Source organism: Vulpes lagopus, chromosome 11 (genome assembly GCF_018345385.1).
Source record: "Vulpes lagopus strain Blue_001 chromosome 11, ASM1834538v1, whole genome shotgun sequence".
Taxonomy (NCBI): Eukaryota; Metazoa; Chordata; class Mammalia; order Carnivora; family Canidae; genus Vulpes; species Vulpes lagopus.
This window is the reverse complement of record NC_054834.1, coordinates 46,816,541-46,844,292: the sequence shown is the minus strand read 5'-3', so window position 1 is coordinate 46,844,292 and position 27,752 is coordinate 46,816,541. Positions and strand designations below refer to the sequence as shown.

Sequence of the window (27,752 nt, the reverse complement as noted above, 5' to 3'; positions counted from 1 at the left end):
ATTTTATTTTATTTTACTTTATCTCATTTTATTTTAAAGAGTTTATTTATTTATTAGATAGACTGAGACAGAGAAAGCACAAGTGCAGGGATGGGGTGGGGAGAGGCATGGAGAGGGAGAGGCAGACTTTCCACTGAGCAGGGAACCTGATGAGGGACTTGACCCTGGACTCCAGATCATGACCTGAGCCGAAGGCAGGCACTTAACCGACTAAGCCACCTAGGCACCCTCAGGTTGCATTTTAAACTGGGCAGTGGGGAGTTTTTTGGGGAAACCTTATAAAGTAGGTCACATTTGTGCTCAGATCTGTGTAGAGATAGGAAGGAGGCAAGAGCGTCTAAGTGGATATTGGAGAAAGAGCATTCCAGGCAGGGGTGACAGCCAGCCAGTGCAAAGGACCTAGGGTAGGGCCTTAAGGCCCAAGTGTGCTTGCTGCATTTGAAAAATAGCAAGGAAGCCACTGTGGTCGAAGCAAAGTGGTCTGGTAGGGGAGTGGAGGGGAAGCAGGAGATGAGATCAGATAAGAGGGGTGGGGCATATAGGGGAAAGACATGTTTGATCACATTATGCCATATATGGGTTAGGGTTAGGGTTTGGGTTAGGGTAAGGGTAGTAAAAGCCATTGGCTTTTACTCTGTAAATAGTGTGTATATATCTATATCTATATATCTCCATCAACATCTGTATCTGTATCCATATCATATGCATATCAGTAGATCTTACAGCTTTTCATCTCTTCCATGTTTTTAACTCCATACCATAAGGCCTCTCTCTAGGAGTTGGCGGGGGAGGTTGATTATGAGGGAGGATATAGGAAGACTTGCATTAAGACTTGCTGGAGACCTGGAGCGTGTGCTTCTTTGAGACTTGGCAAACTGATGAGATTGCTCCCCTCCCCTTCCCTGGCACACAGAGCAGGAGGACTGCATGGCTTTCTTTTAATCCAACCTCTCCCCTTCTTCTGTTTCAAGAATCACAAATAAGATTTCTGGCATATTTGGCATAATTTTAGTCACTTTCTCAAGCAAGGTGTTTCCCCACTGTTAGCCCTTTCACCCCAGAGAGCATCCTGAAATGCTTTTTCTTTCTATACCACCTACACAATACTTTCTCATTCTCCTTTCCAACAGTGATTAGGTAAGGAAGTGGAAGTGGAAGCACCCCGAAACTCCCAACTCCGGGAAGAGAGAGGCTGGCTGCGTCACATTTCCTTACCCACATGTACACCCACAAAAACATAGTCAGAGGCTTACTCATGAGGTATTTCATTAGGGGAAGGAGTTCTCTTTTGGCCTATTTGGGTGGATAGTGGAATGGTTTATTCTGGATGAGAATTTCATCTTGCATACCTGATTTTCTGTTTGTTTTCTTTTTAAGAGCTGTTGTGTTACTGCCTGAAGTCTCTAAATTGATCTTGAAAAACTGACTGGAGCCCTATCCATACAGTATTTTTCCAACTGCAGATCATGTCCCTCTTTGCTGAGTGGATCGTGAAACCAATTTAATCGGCCACTCTCCAGCTTTTTGCTAACATAAATAGAGTAGGATTAAAAAATGATAGAAAATATTGAAGTTAATTGGATGTAGAAGAGATAAATATTACTGCATCAAACTTTTCTTAAGGATGTGTTTGTGTGTGTGAGTGAGTGCACATGCTTGCGCATACTGGATCACAGTGTAACATGCATTGCATTATGGACCATAGATAAAGTTAACATGGTCTTAGACTATCTAGAAGTTGCATTGGCTTACTATGTGACTGATGAAGATAGATGAGCAGTGAGTTCTTCAGAAGGTTGTATGTCTGTGAGATAAAAGTCAAAGTTCAAATGACTGGTTTTAGTTAGAAAAACAACCCAGATTAGGTTCATTACTCCTCCATGAAGATAGAATGTGCCAGAATACTATGCTGTTCAGGTCAACAGGAACTAAGCTTGTTGTTTCTCTCTGCACAAAGAATTGTGCAATTTCCAGTGGGAACTTCCCTCTGGAGTTGGAGAGGGAAGGGGAAGGAAGAGTGGAGAAAGGAGGCAGTTAGGCAGAACTCTGCATTGTGAGTCTAGTTGACCCAGGATCCACACATAGTTAACTCAAAGGCTTTGTTGGAATCTGCTGGAGAGTCATTGTTGAAGACAGGGAAAGCACGACTCATTTCCATTTATTTCAATTCAACATTTATGCCAGCTCTGCACTAGGTGCTGGGATGTAACAATGAATAAGACATGGTCTTGGACTTGTGGCGTTCCGAGCCTGGCAGGGAAGACAGATGTAAATTGCTAATTACCGTACATTATGCTGAGTGTCATAATAGAGAGTGTGTATGAAATGCTCCAGGATAGGGTTTATGAATTAGAGCAACTATGCTTTCAGGCCTTCATTCGGAGAAATGTGCCATTTAATAATAAAGAACTGGAATAGAGGTTTCTTATCTGAAAGTTGGAAAAGTTACTCTATTGGAAAGGAAAATGAGATTTCTAAGAGAATCAGGTTCACCCCGTCAGGCTACTGTGTTATTTTTGTGTCCTTTACTTTAAACATATTTTGATGTTTTTTAAAAAATTATTTTATAAAACATTTTGACATAATCCCTTCCCAGGAAGTCTGGAGACACATAAAATAATTAAAAGAATTTTCTACAATGTCTTTTAAAAAACACTGACAAACAAATAGGAACTTGAGTGCTTCCTCTGATGGAACCTGTGACACTTTGCATTTGCTTTCCCATTGATCTTTAAAATCAGTAGTAACTTTTCGGGACATGTAAAATAATGACTAATTCTACATGAGAAATATGAAGTCACAGAGTGTATTCAAGGTCTAGAACATGGGTCCCCCAAATCCAGGCTAATTTACTTCTGTCAACTGCGTATAGCCTATTAACTATGGAACCAGACTGAATCAAGAGCTGAGTTTTAATGTCTTCTATTTCATTTTTATTTTGTGAAGTTCAGTGATGTTTTTATTTATTTATTTATTTATTTTTAAAGATTTTATTTATTTGTGAGGGGGAGAGAGAGAGAGAGAGAGATAGGGACATAGGCCCAGGAAGAAGCAGGCCTCTTGCAAGGAGCCCAATGAGGGACTCGATCCTGGACTCTGGGATCACACTCTGAGCCAAAGGCAGACACTCAACTGCTGAGCCACCCAGGCGTCCCAAGATTTATTTCTTTTAGGGGTGGGGTGTGCAGAAGGAGAGGGAGAGAATCCCAAGCAGATTCCGTGCTGAGCTCAAAGCCCAACGAGGGGCTTGATCTCCAGACCCTGAGCAGAAACCAAGAGTTGGATGACTAACCAACTGTACCACCCAGGCACCCTGTTTTTTGTGTTTTTTTTAGTTGTCAGCTGACTTCCCTGTGAATTTTGTTCCTGCTGACAAATTCTGAATACACCCATCTATGGATTTGAGCAGCAGAGTGTTTTTTTCAGAGGTGTGAAGTGATCAGGAAGCCTCATAACTGTAGACATACTGTATAGTCTGAAGGATTTTCGTCTTCTTGTCTCTTTCTGGGACTGAATAAAAGCAGCTGGTACATCGTTTGAGGCATGGCCTTCAAATGGTGTGAGGTGGGTGGGCAGGAGATAAAGACTTACCACAGTTTTCAGATGAGGAAAGTGAAACCCAGAGACCCTTATATTCTGACTCATGCGGAGATCCTGCTGCTGCCTCTCAATGTCTAAATGAGGGCACTGATCTACTCATAAGACCAGAGCTTGTGTTTTTATTGCTGTAATTGTTGTTTTGTTTTGTGCTAATATTTGGAAGCACTAGGCTTTTTGTGTTTTGGGAGCTGTTTGCATTTTGACTTTATTTAGAAAATTCAGGTTGAAGGAATCATTATAAGGAGAGTTTCGGAACCCTTGAACCTTCTGAAAATAAAAAGTCTTGCGTTTCCCCTTTGCTTTGGCTCTCTGTTAGAGGAGAGCACTTAAGTCATTAAAAACACTGTAGTTTGCTTACCTGATTTCTACTTTGTGTTCATATTAATGGATTCCCATTGCTCTTAGCAAAAAATGCCACTCTTCTTCAGACTATTTGTAGTACTCTCCAGGCTTGACCTCTGCCTCGCTCTTTAATCAGTCTTGTCTTTTTTCATTCTCCTACTTAAAAAGCTCTATATTCCAGCTACTTTGAATTTCTTAGATTATTTCAATTCCTTGCACGTATGTGGGTTCTTTTCTCTTGCCTCTGGGCCTTTGAACAGGCTATTCCCTCTGGCCTGGAACGCTTTTCCTACCCTCTTCCTCTGGCTCACTCCATTCCTCTAGGTCTTCTGCGAACCTCTTGCTGAGCCCTAGACTGACCATTCCCACAGCATCCTCTTTTCATCCTCTTTTCTCCTGTTAATGGGCTCATCGCATTATAGTTCCTTATTATAGCTTGTCTTTTCTGGTAGGCTAGTAGCTTCCTTGGGAAGTCAGGCCTAGAGTCAAGAGAAAGGAAACTAGTTAAAATTACTGAAGTCTGATTAAAAAGACTTTTATGTTAGATTGACATTTCACAACATTTTACAATTTATGAAGTCCTTTCAGAGTAATAATTTAATGAACCCCCGCAGGAGTTTAAAAAATAATGTTGTCATTTTTATAAACTATGATAAAGAAGTGAATTTTCCTTTATATCAACATTATTAAAATTATGCTGTACAGCTTATTTTAATATAGATTTAAATTTTTAATAGCCTCTGTTATTTGGAAGATAATTTTTTTCTTTCCTCATTGAACAAGTGATGTGTACTATTTATTTAAATAAATGATGTAACAAAGAGCGTGATTTGTCAAAATAAAAATAAAATATTGTGCATAGTTTGGGACCAAATATGCATGAAAGTATAGTTGGAAATTTAATGACCTGTGAATACATTTTTTTTAAATAAGAAAAACCTTTTTTCTTGACAGTGTTTAGAATTTTTGTATTTCACACTAAAAAAAATGACTTCTTAAATTTAATTTTCAAATTTTGTTTCTAAATGGTGAGATACCACAGATGGTTCCAACTGTATATCTGCAAGGCAGTAACAAATTATAGGTATAGAATGCCTTTCTTTCAGCAATTGAAAAGCCAATTTGGATATGGCTATCCCTGTGTGTTACATCTTTAACATTGTATCCATAACATTGAGTCAGATGGTCTGGTGAAGCTAGTCTTGATGGGAACTAAATGACTTGATGCTGTATTTATTCTTCTGGCAATTATATTTCATCACTAGTGTCCTTAGGCTTCTTGTTCTTAATCCATAGTCCACTATGATTATAAATTTTATGATGTGTGACAAAGAATTGAAAACAACGAAAACCTGTAGAATGCTAGAAACCACCTTGGCTTTAATGGAGGTTGCTAGGGGTTTGGGGGAGGGGAGACTAGGGAGTTGATATTTAATGGGGACAGAATTTCAGTTGTGGAAGAGGAAAACATTCTGGAGATGGATGCACAGCAATGTGAATAAACTTAGTGCCACAGATCTGCACACTTAAAAATGGTTAAAACAGTAAATTTTATGTAGTGTGTATTTTACCACATTAAAAAACCACCTTGGCCTAGTTAGTGATGTTTGAGTCATCACTACTAACTATTGTGCACACCCATGTGATATACAGAGGCTCTAAACTGTCCAATTTTAGAGGGAGGGAAAACATTTCTATTGTTGATTTTTTAAAAAGACAATGAAGCAGCCGCCATTGGCTGTGTGAAGGCTTGAGAAGATGTATATCAACTGATGGGGATTCACAATCTACTACTTGGTCAAGAGCCTTAGCAAACGTAGGTGGAAGTATCAGGAGACCAGGTTTTGAGTTCTACCCAGGAATGGATAACCTCCACAGTAAGTCCCATGATGCCAGGTTACGAGACCACATTTCTTATGCAGACAGGCTATTGCTGCTTCCTTCCTAATCATGAAAAGAGCAGAAGATACAGGTAAAACTGGTGACAGGAATATAAAGGAGAGACAGTGAAACCATGGCCTAGCTTTGTGTGCCACTCATGTCTCATATTTGCCACTGGCTTCACCCATCAGTGACTGGAGATAGTTCTGTGTGCTCCCCCTTTCCCTGGGCCTCTTGGAGTGGGAAGGAAGCAGATTATGCCACTTGCTGAGTGACACTGGTGGGTGGTGTTGTGGATTTGTTGAAGGGACAGGGACATGAATTTTTCCGGTTGTATGTATGTCACTAGGACTCACAGGAGCCCTCTGTAATCTTTTCACTGGCCTATGTGGTGTGTATGATTCTGTTACCCTGGTTATTGCATGTTCAGAAAGTGTGAGCTTATTTGAAAGTGATAGTTTTATTTTCTATGTGAGTATTACCAAAAACCATCACAACTTTTCATTTGTAATTTGGTAACGGGACCTTGGCATCTGGATGATGGAAGCAATGTTGAAAAAAATATTGTGATGGGAAGTGATATTTAGGAAAACCTTGCCAATTTACATTCTCACCGGGGAACCTTGTCTTCACACTATTTGGTCAGCCCTGGGCAATTAAAACTTTTGTTCCAGTAAAGTTTCCTCCTAAAAAGGTTTCATTAATTATGAAAAATGCCCTATGGGCATTATATTGTGAACTCTTTTGTGGCTCTCATAAATAATGGAGCAAAAACACTTGTCAAAATATGGCAGAGCTGATTAGATAATGCATCTCTCCTTTGATTTTTGATTGGTTTTCTGTTTTAATTTTTAAAGGAATAGCTATTGCTTTCTTACAAAATGCGAAATGCTCATTATAAGAAATCCAAGCAAAACTGAGAAGCACAAAGAAGCTAGCAATAAATCGTTCCAACTCTCATTACACCAAGGGTTCTTCATTCATTTGTTCAATGAGTATTCCTGAGTGACTGCTTACTATGTGTGAGGTACCAGGGATCAGCAAGTAAAGCAAAGTCCTTGATGTCACTGGGCTTATGTTCTGGTGGAAGGAAAAAATGATAAATAAATACCTAAATAGATTTATAAATGTCATGAAAAAAAAATAAAGAAGGGTAAGGATATAGAGGAGCTCTTTTAGGTGGAATGGCCACAAAGACTGAGAAGGCAACATCTGGGCAGGGAACTGAGTAAAGTAAGGAAGCTAACCATGTGAATATTGGGACAGCATGCTTTAAAGCAGGGAAAACATATGCAAAGGCCCTGAGGTGGGATTGTACTTGGCATGTTCTGTGAACAGAGAGACCAGTGTGGTTGAAGACCAGTGAGTAAGAGTAAATGTAATGGAGAGACTGGTGACACAGTCAGGGACTAGACTATGTAAGGTTTTAGAACTCCTTCAGCGTTTTTCTTCAACGGGAAGCTGTTAGGGGATGATGAGCAGGGGATAAGATTACAGGGGAGTGAAGGTGGCAGCAGGAGGACCCTTAAGGAAGCCCCCACAGTAATTCAAAACAAAATGATGCTGATTTGGATTAAGTTGGGAATGGTGGAAATGGTGGAGGGGATAAGAAATAGTTGCATGCTGGACACATTTTGAAGGTAGAGCTAATTAAAGATTAGCTCATGAATTGAATTGGGAGTTGAGAGAGAAGAGTCAGTACTAACTTAAGGCTTTTGGTCTGCCAGGTGAATGAGGATGCTCTTACTGAGTTAGGGAATGTGGGCATCAGGGTGAGTATCATCAAGAGCTCAGGTTTGGGCATGTTTAGTTCTAAGTACTTGTTAGCCATCCAAGAGGAAATATTAAATCATTTATAGGAGACAGGAGTTCAGGGAGCAGTCTACTGGAGGTTCAAATTTGGGAATCACTAGACACAGAACTGGAAGAGATCTGTTGAGAAGCAACCAGAGATGGAAAAGAGGCCCCAGAACTGAGCCCAGGGAGAGTCAGCAAATTAGTAGCTGGGAGAGAGAAGGGATGTCCAGTAAAGGAGATTGAAGATGTGTGTTCAGGGACATATCAGGAGAAGATGGTGTCCCAGGGCCAGGGAATGATCCCCTCTGTTCAGCCTGGTGGCCTAGAGTAAGCCAGGTCCTGAGAATTGGCCATGTTTGGCATTGTGGAGGCATTGGTTTGGCATTCCTGCCACCACGAGAAAAAGGGGAGAGAGAAAGTGGAAGCAGGGAATACGGACAACCATTTTGAATTTTCTTATAAGAAGGCAGGATGGAAAAAGCTCAGAAGGAAAGGAGAGATAGAGGTCAAGGGAAATGAGTGTGTGTGTGTGTGTGTGTGTGTGTGTGTGTGTGTGTGTGTAATAAGATGGGGGAAATAGAGCCTGCTTGTTTGCTTATGGGAAAGATCCAGGAGAGGGGAAAATGATGATACAAAACATAAATGTGTGACTTTAGTGAGCAAGAACTAATTTTCTAAGAATGGCATTAGGCCATATGTGCTTTAAAAATAATAACAATGCTTTAAAAATAAAAACAATTGAATTTAACCTTGCTTGAATTGAGCAGAAGAAAAAGAAATTAAAGTGAAGGTGAAGGAATTGCTGAATGCCTCATAAATATTTCTTTGCCACAACAGATCACAGCTCTCACAAGCTCTCTCAAAGGCTAAGGAAACCAGGAATATCTTTAGGAGGCTGAAGTCATTATTAATATTTTAAACTATATTTCTAGCTAAATCTTCTCTTTGAGACAAATTGGCTGATTCCTTGTCTGGCAGGATTAGGTGTTTCATATTTTTACATTTTCTGTACCTCTCTTCCCCATTTCCCAATTTTTGTAGCTTATCTGGATTTTTTTTTTTTTTTTTTTTGCGGCATTGCTAACATTTACATTCTGACCGGCACGCTCTCGTGTGTTTGTTTTTGGTGCTGTATCTACTGCCTGTTTCACCACAGTGTCTCTGTTCCTGTGGTTTTATTTTGATTTATCTGTTGGGTGCAGGATTTCTGTTTCTCCAGAGGGGTTCATGGGTCTATGTAGGCTGCAAATGTTGGGGTCTTTTTTGTACTTGAACAGTGACTCAGCTTGCTGTATTATTCTTGGATCACAGTTATTCTCCCTCAGAATTTTTTTAGAACATGGCTCTGTCACCTTCAGGCCTCCATCGTGGCTATGGAGATATCTGGCCCCTATTTTGTTAGAAGTGTTGCTTTTCCTCCATTGATTCTTAAAATGACTCTATCCTGAAGTTCAAAAATTTAAACATCATATGTCTTGATATTGATTCTTTATGTACATATCCTGGTATACAGTATTCTTCTTCTACCTGCAGATTTAGTTCTTTCATTTTAAGGAAATAGATTTGTATTCTATTTCTGGTTATTTTTATTCCGTCCTACTTATCTTCTTTTGTGTTTATGGTATCTTAAGCCTTTTTTTTTCCCCAACATGCCATTAATTAGATTTTTAAAAATCTTTAATTATGAAAAATCTCAAACATATAGGAAAGTAGGAAGAATAGTGTTATCGACCCCCATATACCTGTAACCCTGCTCAGCTTGTGGTCAGGCTTGTTTTTGTCTATACCCCGCTACCCCTGCCACTCCCCTCCATCATTTTGAAGCAAATACCAGACATTATTCATCCTTGAATATTTCAGTACTTATCTCTCAGAGGTAAGGACTCTTTTTTTTTTTTTACTTAACCACTAATAAAGTTCATCTATTCTTTTTATAACCCATTTATTATATATATAATGACATTGCTTTGTTGTGTTAGATCAGCAGCTTTTTGTTTGTTTGTTTGTTTGTTTGTTTTTGCTCCAAAGATACGATGACTATAGTTGCTGTGCCTCAAAATCAGGAAGATGAAACCAAGGGGACAAGCCAGGGAACTCTCTCTGGTGGAGATGGTGGCACATTGGATTGGGCAGTCACAGAAGTTGCACAGACGGGAAGTGCCTGCTGGTTTCTTGGTGCTTCTCTGAATTTCTAGTGTTCACGTGAACTGTGGAGGGAATGGGAGGAGGACCCAGGATGTACAGTTTCTTTTCCAGCAAGAAGTGAAACTTAGGCCCTTTCTGACTTAATAATAACCATGAAGAAAGAGCTGAGCGGTTTGAAGACTGTGTTCTAGTTCTGTTTTTGGTGGTCATGTGGTTTATTCCAGTGCTTTTAATCTGCAGGTCGAGAAATCAGTAGGTCATGAAATGAAATTGATAGGCTGCAACTAGCATTTAAAAAGACATAGAGGGGCCCCTGGGTGGCTCAGTCTGCCTTTGGCTCAGAGCATGATCCTGGGATCCAGGGATCAAATCCCGCATTGGGCTCCTTGCAGGGGGAGCCTGCTTCTCCCTCTGCCTATGTCTTTACCTCTCTCTCTGTGTGCCTCTTATGAATAAATAAATAAAATCTTAAAAAAAAGAAGAGTTTAATAGCATGTACTAAGAATACATAGTTCATGAAACTTCTGTTGTGTATGTGTGTTAGCTTGTAAAAGTTTGGAAGCCACTAATTTTTTCTATTCAATTCTTATTACTTTCTATACCTTCTTGTCCAAAAAGTTATAGGATCCAAGAACCCATGAGACAGATTTAATTTATGTATTTAACAAAAACATATATAGTACAATGTACTTGGAACTATTCTAATTAGTTTACAAATATTAACTCATTCAATCTCTGAGAGGGTACTATTATTATGGATCTTTTACACATGGAGACATTGAGGCACAGAGCGGTTAAGTAACTTGCCCCGGATCACACAGCTGGTAAGTAGTGGAGCTGGTGTTTTGAGCCCAGCCAGACTGGTTTCCAAGCAGATTTTACTCTGCTGCCTCTCCACTTAAAAGCATCTCTAGGTGGGGGCATGGACTTTTTCCTATTATTGCCTTCAAGAAGAAATGAAAAAAAGCGTTTTCCTTTTCTACTTCCTCACCCCCTACCCATATATTTAAACATTCAGAGCTAAGATAGTGAGAATGAGGAATTTTATTTGTTAAATTGAAGAAACTCCAGGATCCCTTTAATTAACCAATCAATATTACCAACCTAGAACTGTAGGATTCCAGTGTGAAAGACAGCCAAATGAGTCCATATCTCAGCCTTCTACAAAGATGCAGGGGAGGGGTTAAGAGCACTGATTTTAGAATTAAACACATCTAGGAACAAATGCTATTATGATCTGTAACTATCTGGAGGACCTCAGGCAAGTTAGCTGATCTCTGAACCTCAGTGGTCCTGCAATCTGTAAAGTGGGAGGAGTCATGGTTGACTTTTAATAGAGGCTTACTGGGCACCAGGCATATAGTAAGCCCTTCATGTCTTCTACTCTTTGAAACAACCCACTGGTGTGGCTGCTGTTATAATCTCCATTTTATAGATAGTGAAACAGACCGAGAGAGATGATCTCATCCAGGGATATATGACTAGCTTGTGGCAGAGCTAGAGTTGAAGCTTTACTCTTTCTGAATGCAGAGTCTGCACTCTTAACTACTCTGCTTTACTGCTTACCCCACTGGGATGTTTTGAGGATTAAATGAGATCATGTACCTTTACACTTGAATGGTGACTTTACTTTCTGTGAGCTTGCTTGGCTCATAGTAAGTACTTAATAAATGGTTTCTGTGATCACTATTGAATGTACAAGATGTGCCTGTCTGTAACTTCTGTGGAGACAGTTCACCTTTCCTGAGAAAATAAACTGTAGTCAACTAAAGCAGTTCTTATAACCAACCAATCACTTCATGTACATGTTGAGTTCTTGAAAAATAATTGATTTATCGATTCTTAAGGATCTGCTAAGCAGATACTTCCACTGGAATAAATTTCATCAAGGAAGAGACTGTCTTACATAGCATCTAAAACAATGTCTGACACATGGTAAGTGTCTTAGTATGGGTTTCTTAGAAAATAGGGCCAGTGACACAGGCTTACACTTTATTTAGGAGAGCCATCCCAAGGAAGCAGGAATGAGGAGAAAAGGAAAGTGAGAAGTGGCAGGGAGAGAGAGCAAATGTAAGGGACTGCTTGTAAAATGGCTACAGTTTCATGAGAGTCTGATTGTTTGTCTTGTGGGACATCTTCAGAGAAACGAGGTGAAGCTTCTGCATCTCTAAACAGTTCACTGGGGAAAGGAGAGAGAAGATTCCATTTGCCCACTCCCGTCTATTGGTTGATGGCTGACCTCATGGAGGTCAACTCTCCTATGCTTCTTGGTCTCATGGCTGGTGGCTGAGGAGGTCCCTCTAAACCTCTCAGTGGCAGTAGGGAGACCACGGGGCAGGACTTAAGGAGGCATGCTGCATGGGTACAAGGCCAGGCGCTGTCAGGCTGGCCCACTAGCAACTTGAGGACAAGGAACAGCCATGGTGGCTGGAGCAGCACAGGCAGTTCCAGCCAGCCAGCCAGGCAGTTGTGTTCACCTTGAGTGATACATAAACTGACCCTGGCTTAGCAGGCTCTTGGTATGGATGGATTCCTAACTGCCAAAGTGAACAAACTCTGCCCTGCTCTCTTATTTAAATGATCGGCAGTTACTGACACTTGTAGATACCTCTTTCACTCTTCGTCTACTTCCCAAGTCCTCTTCCTTCACTTTCCACCTGAAGGAGGGTGTCCACAGGCCTTGGCTTACTTCTCGTTCATTCTGCATGCTTTCTATGGGCAACTGTGTTTGCTTTTATTTTTTTTTTTTTGTTTTTTGTTTGGTTTTTTTTTGTTTTTTTTAAATTATTTATTTATTTATTTATGATAGTCACACAGAGAGAGAGAGAGAGAGAGGCAGAGACACAGGCAGAGGGAGAAGCAGGCTCCATGCACCGGGAGCCTGACGTGGGATTCGATCCCGGGTCTCCAGGATCGCGCCCTGGGCCAAAGGCAGGCGCCAAACCGCTGCGCCACCCAGGGATCCCTGTGTTTGCTTTTATAGTTAACTTCATACTTCTGTCTACTTGCTGATGGCTTCCAAAAGTCTATTTCCAGACTTGCCCTCTCCTGGGAGCTCCAGACTAGAAAAGAAAACTACCTTTTCCAATAAGAAGTTCTACAGGCACTTCAAAGACCAAGTGAATGTCTTGGTCCGCTCTAATCATCTTTGTTCTCTTCCCAGGAATAAATAGGTACTCAGTTCTTGCTTGTTGAACTACACCTGGAATAGCACACCAATCCTGCACACTAAGCTGGATCCTGCACAGGATGAAATAAAACCTTCCAGAGCCAGCTCTCTAGGAATGTTGGGTCTGGATTTTAATAATCATCGGGTTTGTTTTCAGTTCAACTGTGCTGGAGCCTTGAGCAACATACAGTTTGCCATTGTCCATTACCATGGTGGACGTGTTTCAGTTGACATTTGTTCTTTTGAGTTGATTGATAGATTGCTTGGGTTGTTTTTTTTTTTTTTTTTAAAGATTTTATTTATTTATTTATGATGGATATAGAGAGAGAAAGAGAGGCAGAGACACAGGAGGAGGGAGAAGCAGGCTCCATGCTGGGAGCCCAATGTGGGACTCAATCTTGGGACTCCAGGATCGCGCCCTGGGCCAAAGGCAGGCGCTAAACCGCTGAGCCACCCAGGGATCCCCGATTGCTTGGGTTTTGACTCTGTGTATGCTGTCCTTTTCCTTTTTAAGACTCTTACCTTGCTTTGTTCATAGTTCACAGAGCCTTTTGAACTGTGTTTGTATCTGCTGCGCATCCTGCTTTTCTACTCCTGCCCCCCTGCCCCCCATTCAGACTAAGAAGTGCCACTCAGAGCCTCCTGAGCTGGATCTGCCCATTTCCTCCTCCTGACCTTTTCTTTTCTTTTTTCTTTCGTTTTTTAAGATTTTATTTATTTATTCATGAGAGACAGAGAGAGGCAGAGACACAGGCAGAGGGAGAAGCAGGCTCCATACAAGGAACCCGACATGGGACTCGATCCCGGGACTCCAGGATCATGCCCCGGGCTGAAGGCGGCACCAAACCGCTGAGCCACCTCAGCGGAGGTGGGCTGCCCCCTCCTCACCTCACAGCCCCCCTTCCTCTGGCAGCCTTCTATTTCCATAAATCCTCCCCAGCTCAAGGCCCCAAGACTAACTCAGGTCCACACTGGTTTATACTGATCTCTCCTTCTCTGAGCATCTCAAACATTATTTTGGCACTTAGCACGCACAGGCTTATACTGTTGAATACTTTTGGATTTAGTCCCCCCCTTTTTTCCCAATTGGATTTTAAACTCCTTGAGAGTAAGACAGTGCATTAAATTTTCTTGTGTGGTCCAGTGATTCATCACTCAGACCTTTGCATTAGAGACAGTGTAAGATAAATATTTGCTGGAGTTGTTGGTTGATTACTGTTGTCCTCGGGAACTGACTTCCGGTTTGCCTCCAGCAACGATTCAAGGCCATCAGGTGACATTTCCTAGAGGAGCTGTTGGTCATCTCATTGCAAATCTTTAGTTTGTAATACAAGTTAATTCTAGACCTTGGACTTTGGGAATTTTGTTTCTTAAACATCTCAGGCAAGGCCTAGGAGATAAAATTATTACTTTGGCATTTGATGTGGCAGCTTGTTCATTTGGGAACCTTTTGTCTTTGACTTTCTATTGAGTCACTTGAAAGAGCCAAGGAAGCTTGCCAGAGCAATCACGATGATTCAAGTTCATTGAGATCTTCCCGTTTACATCCTCCTCCCCATGAGCTTTACGAGGTTGCTTTTTGTGTTCATTTGGAGACTCAAAAGTTAATGGACGACTGAGCATCCTTTGGAAACCCTTGGGTTTATTTATTTATTTATTCCTTAGGACCATTTTTCTCCTCTTTCCACTGACTGGCTTCTCTTGGTCTCTAGAGCTGTATGTGGTGTTTTTAGGTGGTGTGAAGTTAATGAATGGAAGGTCTAGGGGTGGGGGGAGAGATTCTTTCTTTCACCACTTTGGGATAATCTACTGCTGAGGGGAGACAGTTATGAAGATAGCCAAACTTTAAAGTTCAACAGAGAGAACTGTAGTCAAAAGGAAAGTCAGGGAGACTAGAACCTCACTCCTGCCTTCCTCCTGCCAAGATGACTATCTTAACTTTGAACCCAAAGGTCTCTCTTACCTGTCCCCTTTGCTCACCACTGCCCAGGGAGGGATAGTTTAGAATCACTAGCCTCAAGACCACTGGCTCTAAAGCGTGTATTATTACTTACTAATTGGTAGAGTTGCTATGGACAAGGGTTTTCCACTCATGGAATCCTCCTGCTCATGGTGATTTCTGTATCATTCAGTCTGGATTGCTCATTAATGCTCACTCCGTCTCTTCACTCAGAAGGCCTAGGAATCCATCCAGCAGACCTCCTCTGATCTTCCTTCAGCTCTGTTTTCATCATGATGCACGCTTTCACCAGCTCTATTTCTGGCTGCTTGAAATCCAGACTTGTCTCTTAGCTCCTTTCTGTATACCTTATCTCTGACCAGGCCTCACAATACCCTTCATTCTAGCTAAGCCATTCTTCTTACTACCTCATGGAAGAGCCATGTTCGAACATTCTCATTTCTTGGCTTGCATCTTATCTTCCTCTGGAATATGGTCTCCTCACTCTTCCATTTGCTAAAATTCTATCCATCCTAGAAATACTAGTTCAGACTTCTTTGTCCTCCTTTCGTCTCTCCGTCCTTCTCTTCCCTCCATTCTTCCCTCCGCAAGTTTGAAGGCCTACCAGATATTGTTCTGGGTCCCAGGAGTATGTTGGTGAACTGAACAGACAAATTCTTCCCCTCAAAGAGTTTAGTCTTCATCAAGAAGCCATACTTTATACTGTTTGTCCTCACTACACTTTCTGAGCCCTCAAAACTTTTACTAGAAGTATTTATTCTTAATTTCAAATATATAATATGCATTACACAATATACAATAACATAAATTATGTGATGCAGATATTTTGCACAAATATCTATTAAATAAATATCTGGTATAATATCTAGCACAATTTTTGTAATATATCAGCATAATTTATGTAGTATATTAATACATAATTTTTGAAAATGTATATTTTGATCCTGTCTTCACAATTAGATTGTAAGTTCCTTGAGTGTAGGGACCTTTATGCTTCTGAGCACTTTAGAATCCTTCACTTTATTCATTAGGATTCTTTTGTTTCCAAAGAACCAAAAATCCAATGCAAACGATTTTAAGCAAAGAAGTGAATGAGTTGGCTTATGAGACTAAAAGGACTAAGGATAGGGCTGGCATCTGTCCATGACTTGATTCAAGGGCTCAAGTTTCCTTTTTCCATCTCTTAGCTCTGTTTTCTCTGGGTCAGCTCCATTCTCAAACAGGCATTCCAGTCATGGTGGCAAGATGGCAGCAGCAATGTCAGACTCTCAGTGTCTTCAGATCTGGGCCTACAGGTGATGTCCACCATCTTTGGAGAGGGCGGAGGTGGAATCAGCTTTACCAAAAGCACATGGACTGAGAGTTGGGGAGGATGGAGATCCAGAGGAGAAATATTAAGTATTTATCACATCAACATATTTTCTGTAATCTTAGTAGCTATTATTGGTTGGTTGTTTGGATTAACACATGTGTAGTTCTATATTGTATTTAATAGGGAAGTAACGATGAAAAAGGCCATTAGTCACTCTTCGAGGAGGAATATTTGCTGTTTTTAACTTTATCAGAAGTAACTTGATGCCCTTTCCTTGGAACAGTGACTACTCAGACATAAGTGATAGTGTCAGTCATTGAAAGAAGGGGTATAGCAGGTGGATTGAAGCTGATATATGTCCTTTTCCTTTGCTTTTATATCACTATGTGCAGACCTCGCTTATTTCTATTATTATTTCACCTTGTTTGCTATAGGTTTTTTTCACTGGCTTCGACCCTACTAGTGTTCTAATTCTGTGCTATTCTCAGAGCACCTGCTAGGTACACAAATACATTTTAATAAGAAGAGTAAGTAGGCAAGGACATTGGCCTGGGAACCAGTGACCCAGGTTTCAGTCCTACATCCACAACTAAATAGCAATATGATCTCCAGCCATTCCTTTCTCTGGGCTTTGGTTCTGTCATCTGTCCAACAAGGATTTTTAAGGGCCCTCCCATGACTGAATTTGTAGAAAAGCAATCCAGTAGGGTGAAGAGCAGGACTTGGCAGGACATCTCAGCATTTTGTTTCCTGGGAAACAGTTTTGATAGGGGCTGATTACCCTTGCGATAAGAGGTCTTGGAAAGAGATTTGGAGGGTAGAGCCTGATGAAAGCCTCAATTGTCTTCTTATATAACACTTGCTGGAAAGGCACTAAGAATTAATATTCCTGAGGTGCCTGAGGTGACATCATGTGTTTGTGAAAAGGCTAAAAGCAGGTGAGGCAGATTTTGTGGCAAAAGACTGGTGGCCAGTCAGTCCCAGTTTCTGATGGGGAACACAGGCCGACCTCATGCCCTGTGTTCTGAATAGAACCTGTGGGAGTCGAAGCTCCTGTCCCTATGCACACACCAGCCCATCAAGGAGAAGGGAAGGGAGTATTTGTGATACCCTCCCAAAAAGATTATGTGCTTCTCCTGGCCTGCCCTCCCACCCTCATTTTCTCCTAGAAATGTGGGACTCAAAAGAGGGGGTTTTGTATGCCTTAATCAGAAAAAATACCTGAAGGAGGAGATGAATTTTGAAAGAGGGGAAGAAAGGGACTAATATCTCTGGATTGAAAACAACAAACTGAACAAAACTCCCCTAGACTCTTCTGGCTGATAAATTCCCTGGGTGTTCTCTGAAATGGGGACAGTTTTCAGAGGACTGTGTCGCCTGTTTTTGCAGATGTTATATATTCAGAGTCTATGTGATTATTAAACACTGTGGCAAGGACCTGTTTTTGTTAAATGATGGTATCTTATTAGGGCTAGTTTTTCTTCTAATTTCATCCTTCTGTGACCCTTCACCCTCTTTCCAAAATGGAAATGAGCCTCCCTTGAACTTCTGAGACAGGTGTAGTTAGGATCTCAGCTATGGCCAAGCACCGACAAGGAGTCTGCACTTCCCAAGGGAAGTTTGATGGATATGTCCGCCGGTCCTGTATTTGACCTCATGCATAAAAGCATTCCTTGCTGGTTTTGTTCTGACACCCTTCAGAAATGATGGAACGGTGATCTGCCAGTGGAGTTCAGTGTCATGGCCAAGCTTGCCATCCAGAGGGGCAGTTTCCGGTATAATCTTTAAGAATATTCAAGGCAGGGCAGTCCCAGTGGCGCAGCGGTTTAGTGCCGCCTGCAGCCCAGGGCGTGATCTGGAGACCCTGGATCGAGTCCCGCGTCGGGCTCTCTGCATGGAGCCTGCTTCTCCCTCTGCCTGTGTCTCTGCCTCTCTCTCTCTCTCTCTCTCTCTCTGCATCTCTATGAATAAATAAATAAAATCTTTAAAAAAAAAAAAAGAATATTCAAGGCAGAACTGAGATTCAGGCCATGCAAATAGAGAAATGGAAACCAAGAATTCCTTCCTCTTTTTGGTGCCAGTTTGTTGGGCCATTTTCCCCTTAGCTAGCAGGATGGTGCTCAAAAGAACATGCTTTTTGGTGGGGTTAAATTTTTTAAATTAGTTGTAACCCATATACCACAAAATTCACCCTTTTGAAGGTACACAAATTCAGTGGGGTTGTTTTTTAGTCTATGTGCAAGATTGGGCAATGACTACCACTATCTAATTCCACAACCATGGGGTTAAATTTTGGCTTGAATCTTTGAATGAAGTAACAACCAAAGGTCAACTCTGATTTTCAGGAAACTAGTTCTAAAACTTTGGTTCTTTTTGCAAAGAAAGCTACAGAAGTGTCATTGGAAAAAAAAAAAAAAACTAATAGAAAATAGAGCCAGAGGATGTTGAATTTTTCTTAGGTTTGTTGTTTGGTGTGTTCTGTCTGCTACTGATGATTTTTTAGTTGTTAGTCCTTGGGTTGGGACTTACTCCTGTGGCTATGTTATGACAAAGAGTATTCAAAGCAAAAGCAGTAAGACTGGCTTTGCTTTCTTTTCCTCTCTGTTTTGTCAAGCCATGCTTCATTAGGGCAGGGAGTGGATCTATTTTGTTCATCCTCACCATCACCTAGCTCAAGATCTGCCATACAGTAGGAGCTCAGTAAAGATTTAGTGAATAAATGAGCTGTGTTTAGGTACCCACGGGAGGTCATTTTGGTGTGTATCACTCAAAGCTCATGGTAACCTTTGTACTCTGGCTTTGTGGATGGCCATGGAGTTCATTTGCACCCCTGAGATACAGCTGCTTCTAGAAAATGAGAGCTTGACTGCTTCCCATATAATTCTAGGAACCAAACCTATAAAGATCCCATCATCTCCAGTTCCCAGGGATGCTCATCCAACTGTAAACTGGATCTCTAAAACCTTCTTGAGTTGATTCAGTGAAGCACAGTGTGGGTAGTGTGAGTGTGTGGTTTTGAGTGTACACCCGCGTGCATGTGCATACTCGCCTAAGCACACGATGGAATTGCGAGGAATTCCTCCATGTTTTTATAAATTGCTCCTTTCTTCTTTCTGCCCCTGTAATTTATTGGTAGCCCAGGGTGCAGAGGGGCCTCCAGCCTGGGCACATGGCCCAGGCAAGCTGGCATTCAGTGGCCTATTGTTTCCTGTCCCTTATATGCGCGGACAGAGGACTGGAGCTGGCACAGCTGCCTTCTTGGGGACCATTGTTTGTCTTTGCAACAGCAGCAGCAGCAGCAGAAGTCTGAAGCAGCACATTTTGTGCTGGACAGAGCAGCCATTCTGTCTTAGAGCTGCAAGCCAAGGGAAGGGGGTGGTTGGAGTCTCCCTTACATGTCTGTGTAGATACCCTGAGGTTGGGAGCCAGGGAGGCTTCTCCTTCTAGGCAGGTTGCGGGGGAAGGGAGATGCTCAGTGGAGCATCAACCACAGTAGTGGGCGGTATCTATTAGCAGAGACTCTTCTTTTTATGGATGGGGTGTGGGATATCATTGCTTTCTCACTTTCTCTACCTTCTGGGTACACTGGCAGACCTCAGAGTGTGCTCCTGGGACAAGAAAAACACTTCCTCCCAAGCTGCCCTGAGTAGAGTAGATCGAGGAAGCAGGGAAGAGACCCAGCCCAATTGTGAACTAGTTGAAACATCAGCTAGTTACTGAGTTAGTGGGCTAGTTCATACTTGATTCTGAATCATTCCTCAGCTACAGGTGGAGAAGGGGATGTCCTATGGGTGGGAGCCATAGAAACCGTAATTTCCCCAGAAATACTTTCAGAGACTCCAGACTTGTGTTCTGTTTCTCTTGTTTCCCTGGCCCACAGTCAACCTCTTTGGCAAGTTAGACATACCTTAATTTAGTTTCAACCTCACTTTCACTTAGTTGCATGACCCTTTGATAACTGACTTTACAGGTCTTATTTCATTTTTCTTACCTTTGTCATCAGGATAATTGGGGATACCTTATGGGCTAGCTGTGGAGATTAGATGAGATGTTGCATATAAAGCCCCATAAAGGGTGTTCAGTAAGTCTTATCCTCAGGGTCCCTGAGGGGATGCCTGAGGTGGGGTGCACTTTCTCTTGTGTTACCCACTTGAGGCACCTGGAAAAGTCAGGGTGGGATTCTGTGTTGGCTGGATGTGCTTTGGGGGCTTCTTAGATTAGTTCACATATTTCAAAGGCTACCTATGAAGTACTAATTCCTTTGACAGGGCAACCCTGGAACCCAACCCCTACCTCTGGAACTTCATGGGTATCATGGAAATTTGTCTTGACCTCTTTTTGTGGTGGAGGGTGGGCATCATGCACTCTACCATGTTCCCTTCTGCTCTTCTACTTAGTGAGATTGTTGAGGCAGTCTTATGTGATTATTGGTGACTCAGAGGGGGCTGACAGCTCCATTACCCACCCACATCCTCTTGCAAATCTGGAACTGACTAGGTACCTGGAGAGCCTTTTTTGCCCTAAGATGCCCTGATTCCTCCTTTATGGGCCAGTTGTAAGTAACATCAATGAACACTGTAAAAGTGCTCTCCACTCACAGTCTGCCCACACAATGGCTACTACTGCTGGCTTCTACTTCTATCTACCAATAGGTAGAAGGGGTGCAGTGCCTCTAGGAATAGTCTTGACAAGGGCTGTTGCCTTTAAGAGGCCCAGAAATCTGACAAGAACTATATGCCTGACATTGCCCTCTGCACATCTTTCCCCAATACCCTTGTAATCAGACTCCCAAAAAAACACAGAACAAGAGAGCTTTGATGAGTGATGAGGTAGGCGGCTTTTCTGCTCAGCCTTCTGTCTGCTTGAAACAATCCTCCGGGGCTCAATTTCAGTTCAGGTGAGGTTACTGTAGGCCTGATTGGCATTGATGGTTGGTGAGGAGGAGGCATAGGGATGAAGAAGGGGAGAACGGCACTTACAGATAACCCAAGATCACCCATAAAGGACCAGATCTTGTGCTGCATTCTGATATGGGTGAAAACAGAGACAAAAATGAAGATAAGAATAGATTACGGATCCCCAGCTACTTCGAAGCAAAGCTAAATGCAGTGCATTCACCCATCACCATTGCTTCATAAGAGTGGTCAGCAAACTTTTCAACATCATAGCTCTGGTCTTGGATTTGCCCCTGATTTTTCCTTAGCTCAGATGAAAACTCTAGATCTCCCTTCCAGCCCCACCCCTATGCATTACATAGTGTAGACAGAAAGCATTGTTTTAACTCTACGATTTGGGAATAAATTTGGAACATGCATAAGGAAAAGCATAATAATATAGGTGCTCTTTTTCCTTGGGATTGGAGCCACTGTCACAACATAATGCACTGGAGCTGAGCAAGCTTGCAGGGGAAAGTGGTGAAAGAAATGGCTCCATTGCAACTGGACAGGGGATTGGGGCATAACTTCAGCAGGATACACAACTGTAGGCCTTCTCTGAGCTGAAAGGCAGTCTGGTTTTAGCAAGCTGCTTCCTGTGAGTGCCAGGGCTCTTGTCAGTAACAAATGCTGTATTGCATTTGAGGCAGCTCTGGTTGCCTCTGGAGCTACCATTGCTGCAGTTCTAGAGAGGGTGCTTGCTCGCCTTGTAGTGAGGACTCTAGGCCAGGCAGAAATCTGTCAAGCTAGAGCTTAACCCAAAGTATTTCTACCTTTGACATAGCAGAGGCTCTGAGCATCATTGAGGATGAAGCAATATTGGTATGCATGATATTTTTTGGTGGAAAAAAATCAACTTCTTGAAGATTGATTTACATTCTTTGATACTGGAAACTATGGAATCTGAGTGACAGTGCAAGGTTGCTTGCCTAGAAGTCTAGGGCTTGTTTCATTCTTGATTGCCACTATTTGACCTTGGGCAGAACTCTGTATCTCCATTAAAATATCTTGACCCTCATCTTCCTTCATGAAGGTGCAGAAAAACATTTTGAAATGATGACAGAAAATATAAAAAGTAGGAGCTTGGGCTCTGGAGTCTGTCTTTCTGGGTTTGAATCCCAACTCAGTGACTTTAACAGCCTGACTTCCTTAAGAGTCAGTTTTCTCATCTTTAAAATGGAGATGAGGGGCACCTGGCTCAGTAGTTGAGCGTCTGCCGTTGTCTCAGTTCGTGATCCCAAGATCCTGGGATCGAGTCCCACACCAGGCTCCCCAAGGGGAGCCTGCTTCTCCCTATGCCTAGGTCTCTGGCTCTCACTCTGTGTCTCTCAGGAATAAGTAAATAAAATCTTTAATAAAATAAAATAGAATAAAGTGGAGATGAAAGTAGTACCTGCCAAATATGGTGGTTGAGAGAGAAATCATTAGGCTTTTAGCCAAAAGGGAACCCAAATTCTGGCACTGTGCCAGAAACCTAGTAAATCGCTCAATAAATGGAAACTGAATATCATATTGTCTAGTAAGTAGTTTCTCTTAAGTGATTCAGCAGATTCCTGGTTCCAGTTTCTTAGTGGTCCCAGAAGAGTTGGTGGAATTTTTGGAGGTGCCTCATAACATATGGCCATTTGAAGCTTTAGCCTTTTTTTTTTTTTTTTTTAAATTAAAATCTTTAAGGTCTTGACTAAATGGAAGGGGTAAATGTTGGCATGTGTGTTTTTGTTTTGTTCTGTTTTGTGTTTAGGGTTTTCCATATGATTGTCTGACCTTGTTTCTGTTGCAGAGATCCGCGCCCAGCTCACGGAGCAGATGAAATGCCTGGACCAGCAGTGTGAGCTCCGGGTGCAGCTGCTGCAGGACCTCCAAGATTTCTTCCGGAAGAAGGCAGAGATCGAGATGGACTACTCCCGCAATCTGGAGAAGCTGGCTGAGCGATTCCTGGCCAAGACACGCAGCACCAAGGACCAGCAGTTCAAGTAGGGACTCTGTGGCTGTTTCTCACAGAGACCTTGGGAATGGGGCTGGGTCAGGCAAGGTGTGCCATCTAGATCCATGTGCATTCATGAAAGGTGCCCCAGAGACTTCAAACTGGCTGAGGGTTGAGAGCCCTCCAGAACTTCTCTTTTGCCAGATCATGAAAGGTCAAGATCCTAGAGAGGTCAGAAGAAATCATGAATTGTGCTAAGAATAACAGCAGATACTTTCAAAGCTCTTCCTGTGTGCTAAACGTAGTTTTAAGGGTTTTACATTTATGGTAGCTCATTTAAGCTCTACACCAAGTTTGTGTGTTGGTTGTTGTTATATCCCAAATTTACAGATGAGGAAACTGAGCCATAAAGAAGTTAAGGAACTTGCCTAAGTTTTTTTTTTTTTCTCTCTCTCTCTCTTTCTCTCTCTCTCTCTCTCTCTCTCTCTCTCTCTCTCTCTCACACACACACACACACACACACACCCTTAGTAAATCAATAGCAAAGCTGGGATTCAAACCCAGGCAGTCTGGCTCCAGAGTCTGTTCTTAACCAATTGACCAAACTGTCTTTAACTGGAAGAAATGAATGATGCTATCGCCATACATCTGACTCATTGCCCACATGGTTGCAAAGATCTAGTCCTTGTGTAGTATTTTATGTAAGTGACCCTTTTGCTCTGTCCTCACTGCTGTTGCCCTAGTTTAGATCATCATCCTTGCTGTCTGAATGATTGCATTACTCACTGTATCATCTACAGCAGAGGTTCTCAACTCTGGCTTCACATTAGAATTCTCTGGAGAACTTTTTAAAAATGCTAAAATCTGGGCCTCATCCCAAAGCAATTAAGTCAGAATCTCTGTGAGTGGGACCTGGGTAACAGTATGGTGAAAAAACTTCCCAGATGATTCTAACAAACAACCAGCACTGAGGTTCACAGTGTATGGCTTTTCCCTGTTCCAGTCTGCCCGATGCACTTGTACCAGATTTAGCCTTCCTGGAACACACTGGAGCTTCGGCAGGTTCTCTGTGCACTGGCTTCCCACTTTCTCTGTTCTTGATGCTCAAGGTGTGGTCTCCCGGTATCGGCACCACCTAGGATAGCAATGCTATCTCTGGTCCCACCCCCAGATCTACCCTGACAAGAGACTCACATGATTTGTAATCACGTTAACGTTTGAGAAGTGCTCCTCTACTCATAAAGGTATACACTCCTTGGCTTGTTCCTTCAAGGCCCTCTACATCTGGCCCTGACTAGCTTTCCAACCTTATTTCCTGTTTTGTTTTTTCCTTTCTCTATTATACCTTAGCCAAATGGAACATTATCTCCAAAGAGCCTTTGCCATCCTCTTATTTAAACTTAGGTACCCATTCTTCACATCTCTCTGCATGTCAAAGTCATACCTATGTTTTGAGACCCATCTCAGATGCATCACGTTCCAAGAAACTTTCTTGATTCTCCCAGAGGAAAGAATGTTCTCCCTTTTCTGAATTCTTACAGCATTTTATTTTTCTTTTATTATATTAGGGCGTTCGGTATTGTCTGCCTTTCATTTTCTTCCCTTAGTGGACGGTATAACCTTTTTGGATTCATTTTTCAGCCTCTCACAGGGCCTAGTGTAGTATGTGGTTTATACTAGATACTTACTAAACTTTATTGGATGAGTAAATAAATGAATGAATGTAGGAATGAATGCCACGTATATCTTGTTTTCCTCCATTTTCTACTTTTATCACTCTAATAATTTGGGACACAAATTATCCTTTACAAACCAGCTCTGAGCAATGGATATGGAAGCTAAGTTTGAGGAGAACATATGACACTCTCAATATAAGCCAGAATGAGAATTTCCCTCGGATGTTTTGTCCTCAGAGTTCCTTATCTTTCCCAAGTCCTATTCTCTTTATAATAAGCAATCCTGAGAGAATAAAATGTTATTTTAGTATATGATAAATGAAGATTTGGGAGAGAAATCATTTGCTTTAAAAAATGACTAAAAGTTGGATTTATTCTGTTGGTAAGCTACTCCTAAGTTTAAAATAGCATTTGATTTTTAGTACTATATCATATTTTCAGCTTAAAGACATATTTATTTACAGTACAGATGTGCTAATCTGTAAGTCAGCTGGATTGCTCTAATTAAGATCACATACAAAGAATAGAGTGTTTTGGAAGAATTGATTTCCCTTCTGATAAAGCTGGTACCTGGCTTCATGTTCCCACAAACAACCAGTGAGTATTTATTAGAGCCATCTGTGTACTCTGTTATATGGGCATTGGAAGATCCAAGGGAAGTTTATTGTGAGTCTCCACAGGGGGCCATATCTGGCTGGGGAGGAAAGATTTTTAGTACAAGAAGCAACTAGAAAGTAAAGCAATAATGATCTCATTAAGAAATCATTGGTTTTCTGTAGAATTGTAGATGTGATAAGAGGTCAGAGATAAATCATCAGAGATAGCTAAAGGATCTGGAACAATCAGAAGAGTTTTCAGGAAGCACATGGGACTTGGGCTAGGCTCTAGAGGTAAAACTATATAAAGATTTATATAGCAGAGGACGATGGTACACACTAGGGAGAGGAAACGAGAATGTTCTCTGCAGAGGACATGCAGGGATTAGTGGGGGATCCAGCCTCATTAAAAACAAGTTTCTTTTCCATTCACTCAACAAATGTGCATTGCACATTCCTTGAACTCCTTGAAGCCAGACCTTATGCCTTGGGATGTAGCCATGAACAGGCACTGCCTCTAGCACAGGGCACTTAAACAGGATGAGGAGACCACGGGAAACAAATCACACAGTTAGTTGAGTTGAGGTAAGTGTTGTGGAACAGAAGTACCAGTTCCCCCAAGAGCCTGTAAGGGGGGACTTCTCCACTCCTTTTGCTGTCACTTGATGGCTAGTTTACTTTAATAGCTTCCTGTCTGGTCTCATCCTGAGTAATGATCTACTTACCCAACAAACCCCTTTTAAGCATCTACTGAGTGCTGCGCCCTGTGCTGATTCCTGTAAGACTGAGGTAAGCTCTGGAATCCTGGCTAATAGGGAAGAGAGACATGTGAACATTACATTTAATGTAAAATGGGCTTCATGGAGGTCTGAGCAAAATATTATGAGAACAGAGATATTTTCAAAAGCAGTGGAAGATAAGGTTAGATAAGTGGAATAGACCCCAAATAATGGCTCTTTGGCAGATAGGCAGAGTCGTCTGGTCCAAGGCCAGGGCATGGTAGTGAGCCCTTTGGGTTCTTGTGTGGAGAGACCAGAGGAAGAATTTCTGTTCGTGTAGGAGAAGAGGAAACATAGTGGGGGACTATTTGCAGCCTTGCCACATGGTCTGTGAAAGACCATGTCCACCCACCCGTACAAAGTGCCACAAGTGCATAGAGAATAGACATTTCTTCAGGTTGGGGACTGGGCGGGGCCTCATGAAGGTGAAGGACAGTGGGTGGGAAATGGGAAAATACAAGTGTGAGTGCTAGAAACTGGTCCTATGAGCTGAATTCAATTGAGACAATGTGGAAGTTGTAGAAGGAGGATAGAATGATGGGGAAGGAAGCATTTTAGGGAGAGGGAATAGCGTTGGTAAAGGAACAGAGTTGGAAAAACAAGGCTGAGGGGTAGCCCGTTTGTTTTGCTGAAGAACGGGAATAATAAATTCAAATGTGAAATGAGCTTGGAAAAGTTGTAGGGGCCTGATCATAGTGGTCTGGAAGTGGCAGGTGACAGGGTTTATTCTGTAAGCGTGGGGAGCTATTGATAGTTTTTTTTTTTTTAAAGATTTTATTTATTCATGAGAGACACAAAGAGAGAGGCAGAGACACAGGCAGAGGGAGAAGCAGACTCCCTGTGGGGAGCCTGATGGGGGACTTGATCCCAGGATCCCGGGATCACGACCTGAGCCCAAGGCCGACGCTCAACCACTGAGCCACCCAGATGTCCCTGCCATTGATAGTTTTTGAGCAAGGAACATAATTATGGCTGTGCTTTGGGAAGGTAACTATGGCAACACCACATAAGATCAATCAGAGGGAAGAGACTGGGAAGCCTGTTAAGAAGGTATGGCAGTGAGCCTAGGGTTAACCTGACCTGAAGTCGTGCCCACAGAAATAGAAATGGGAGGGCAAGAAGCAATCAAAGTCACAGAAGCTGGGACAGAGGAAGGGCTGTGGGCTTCCTGGGTCTCTCAAGTGGCAGTCATGCTGCATTTTCATTCAGCCAGTCAAGTGTATTCTCGGTTTTGCTGATGCTAGGGCTGATCCCTAGAATAGTTCGTTCTCTGCCCAGCGCGTCTCAGCGGGCACTCGTCACCTCCCCCAGAGTTGTAGCAGCTGCTGGCCCAGCAATGCCAGGGATTCGTCTCTCTGTGCTGCCAGGAGAGCAGCTGCCAGCGGCAGCCCTGGACGGACGCGTCTCAGGGCCCCGGCTGGGGTGGGCCGGCCAGGGCCGGAGCAGGTCTACAGGGACTCTCCCCACTGCCTTCCCAGCCACTCTCTCAGCCTGGCCCCTTTTCAGCCATTTCGGCTCCATTTCAGCCGTTTCGGTTTGGTATTCAGTTACAGTTTTCAGGGACTGCATTTAGGGACAAACATTGCTGAAGTGCTTTTTTCATTCTTCTTCTAGGCACCTTCTTGCCCTAGAAGCCA

General features: G+C 42.3%; 1 protein-coding gene across 8 annotated transcripts in view; it reads left to right on the top strand.

Moving 5' to 3' along the window:
• SRGAP2 (SLIT-ROBO Rho GTPase activating protein 2) overlaps nt 1-27,752 on the top strand; it is a 238,265-nt gene that overhangs the window by 69,344 nt on the left and 141,169 nt on the right. For all 8 annotated transcript variants that reach the window (XM_041773849.1, XM_041773847.1, XM_041773848.1 and 5 more), the window contains exon 3: nt 22,921-23,113. In XM_041773849.1, the coding sequence (XP_041629783.1) occupies nt 22,921-23,113 (193 nt within the window). The remainder of the gene's footprint in view (nt 1-22,920; nt 23,114-27,752) is intronic.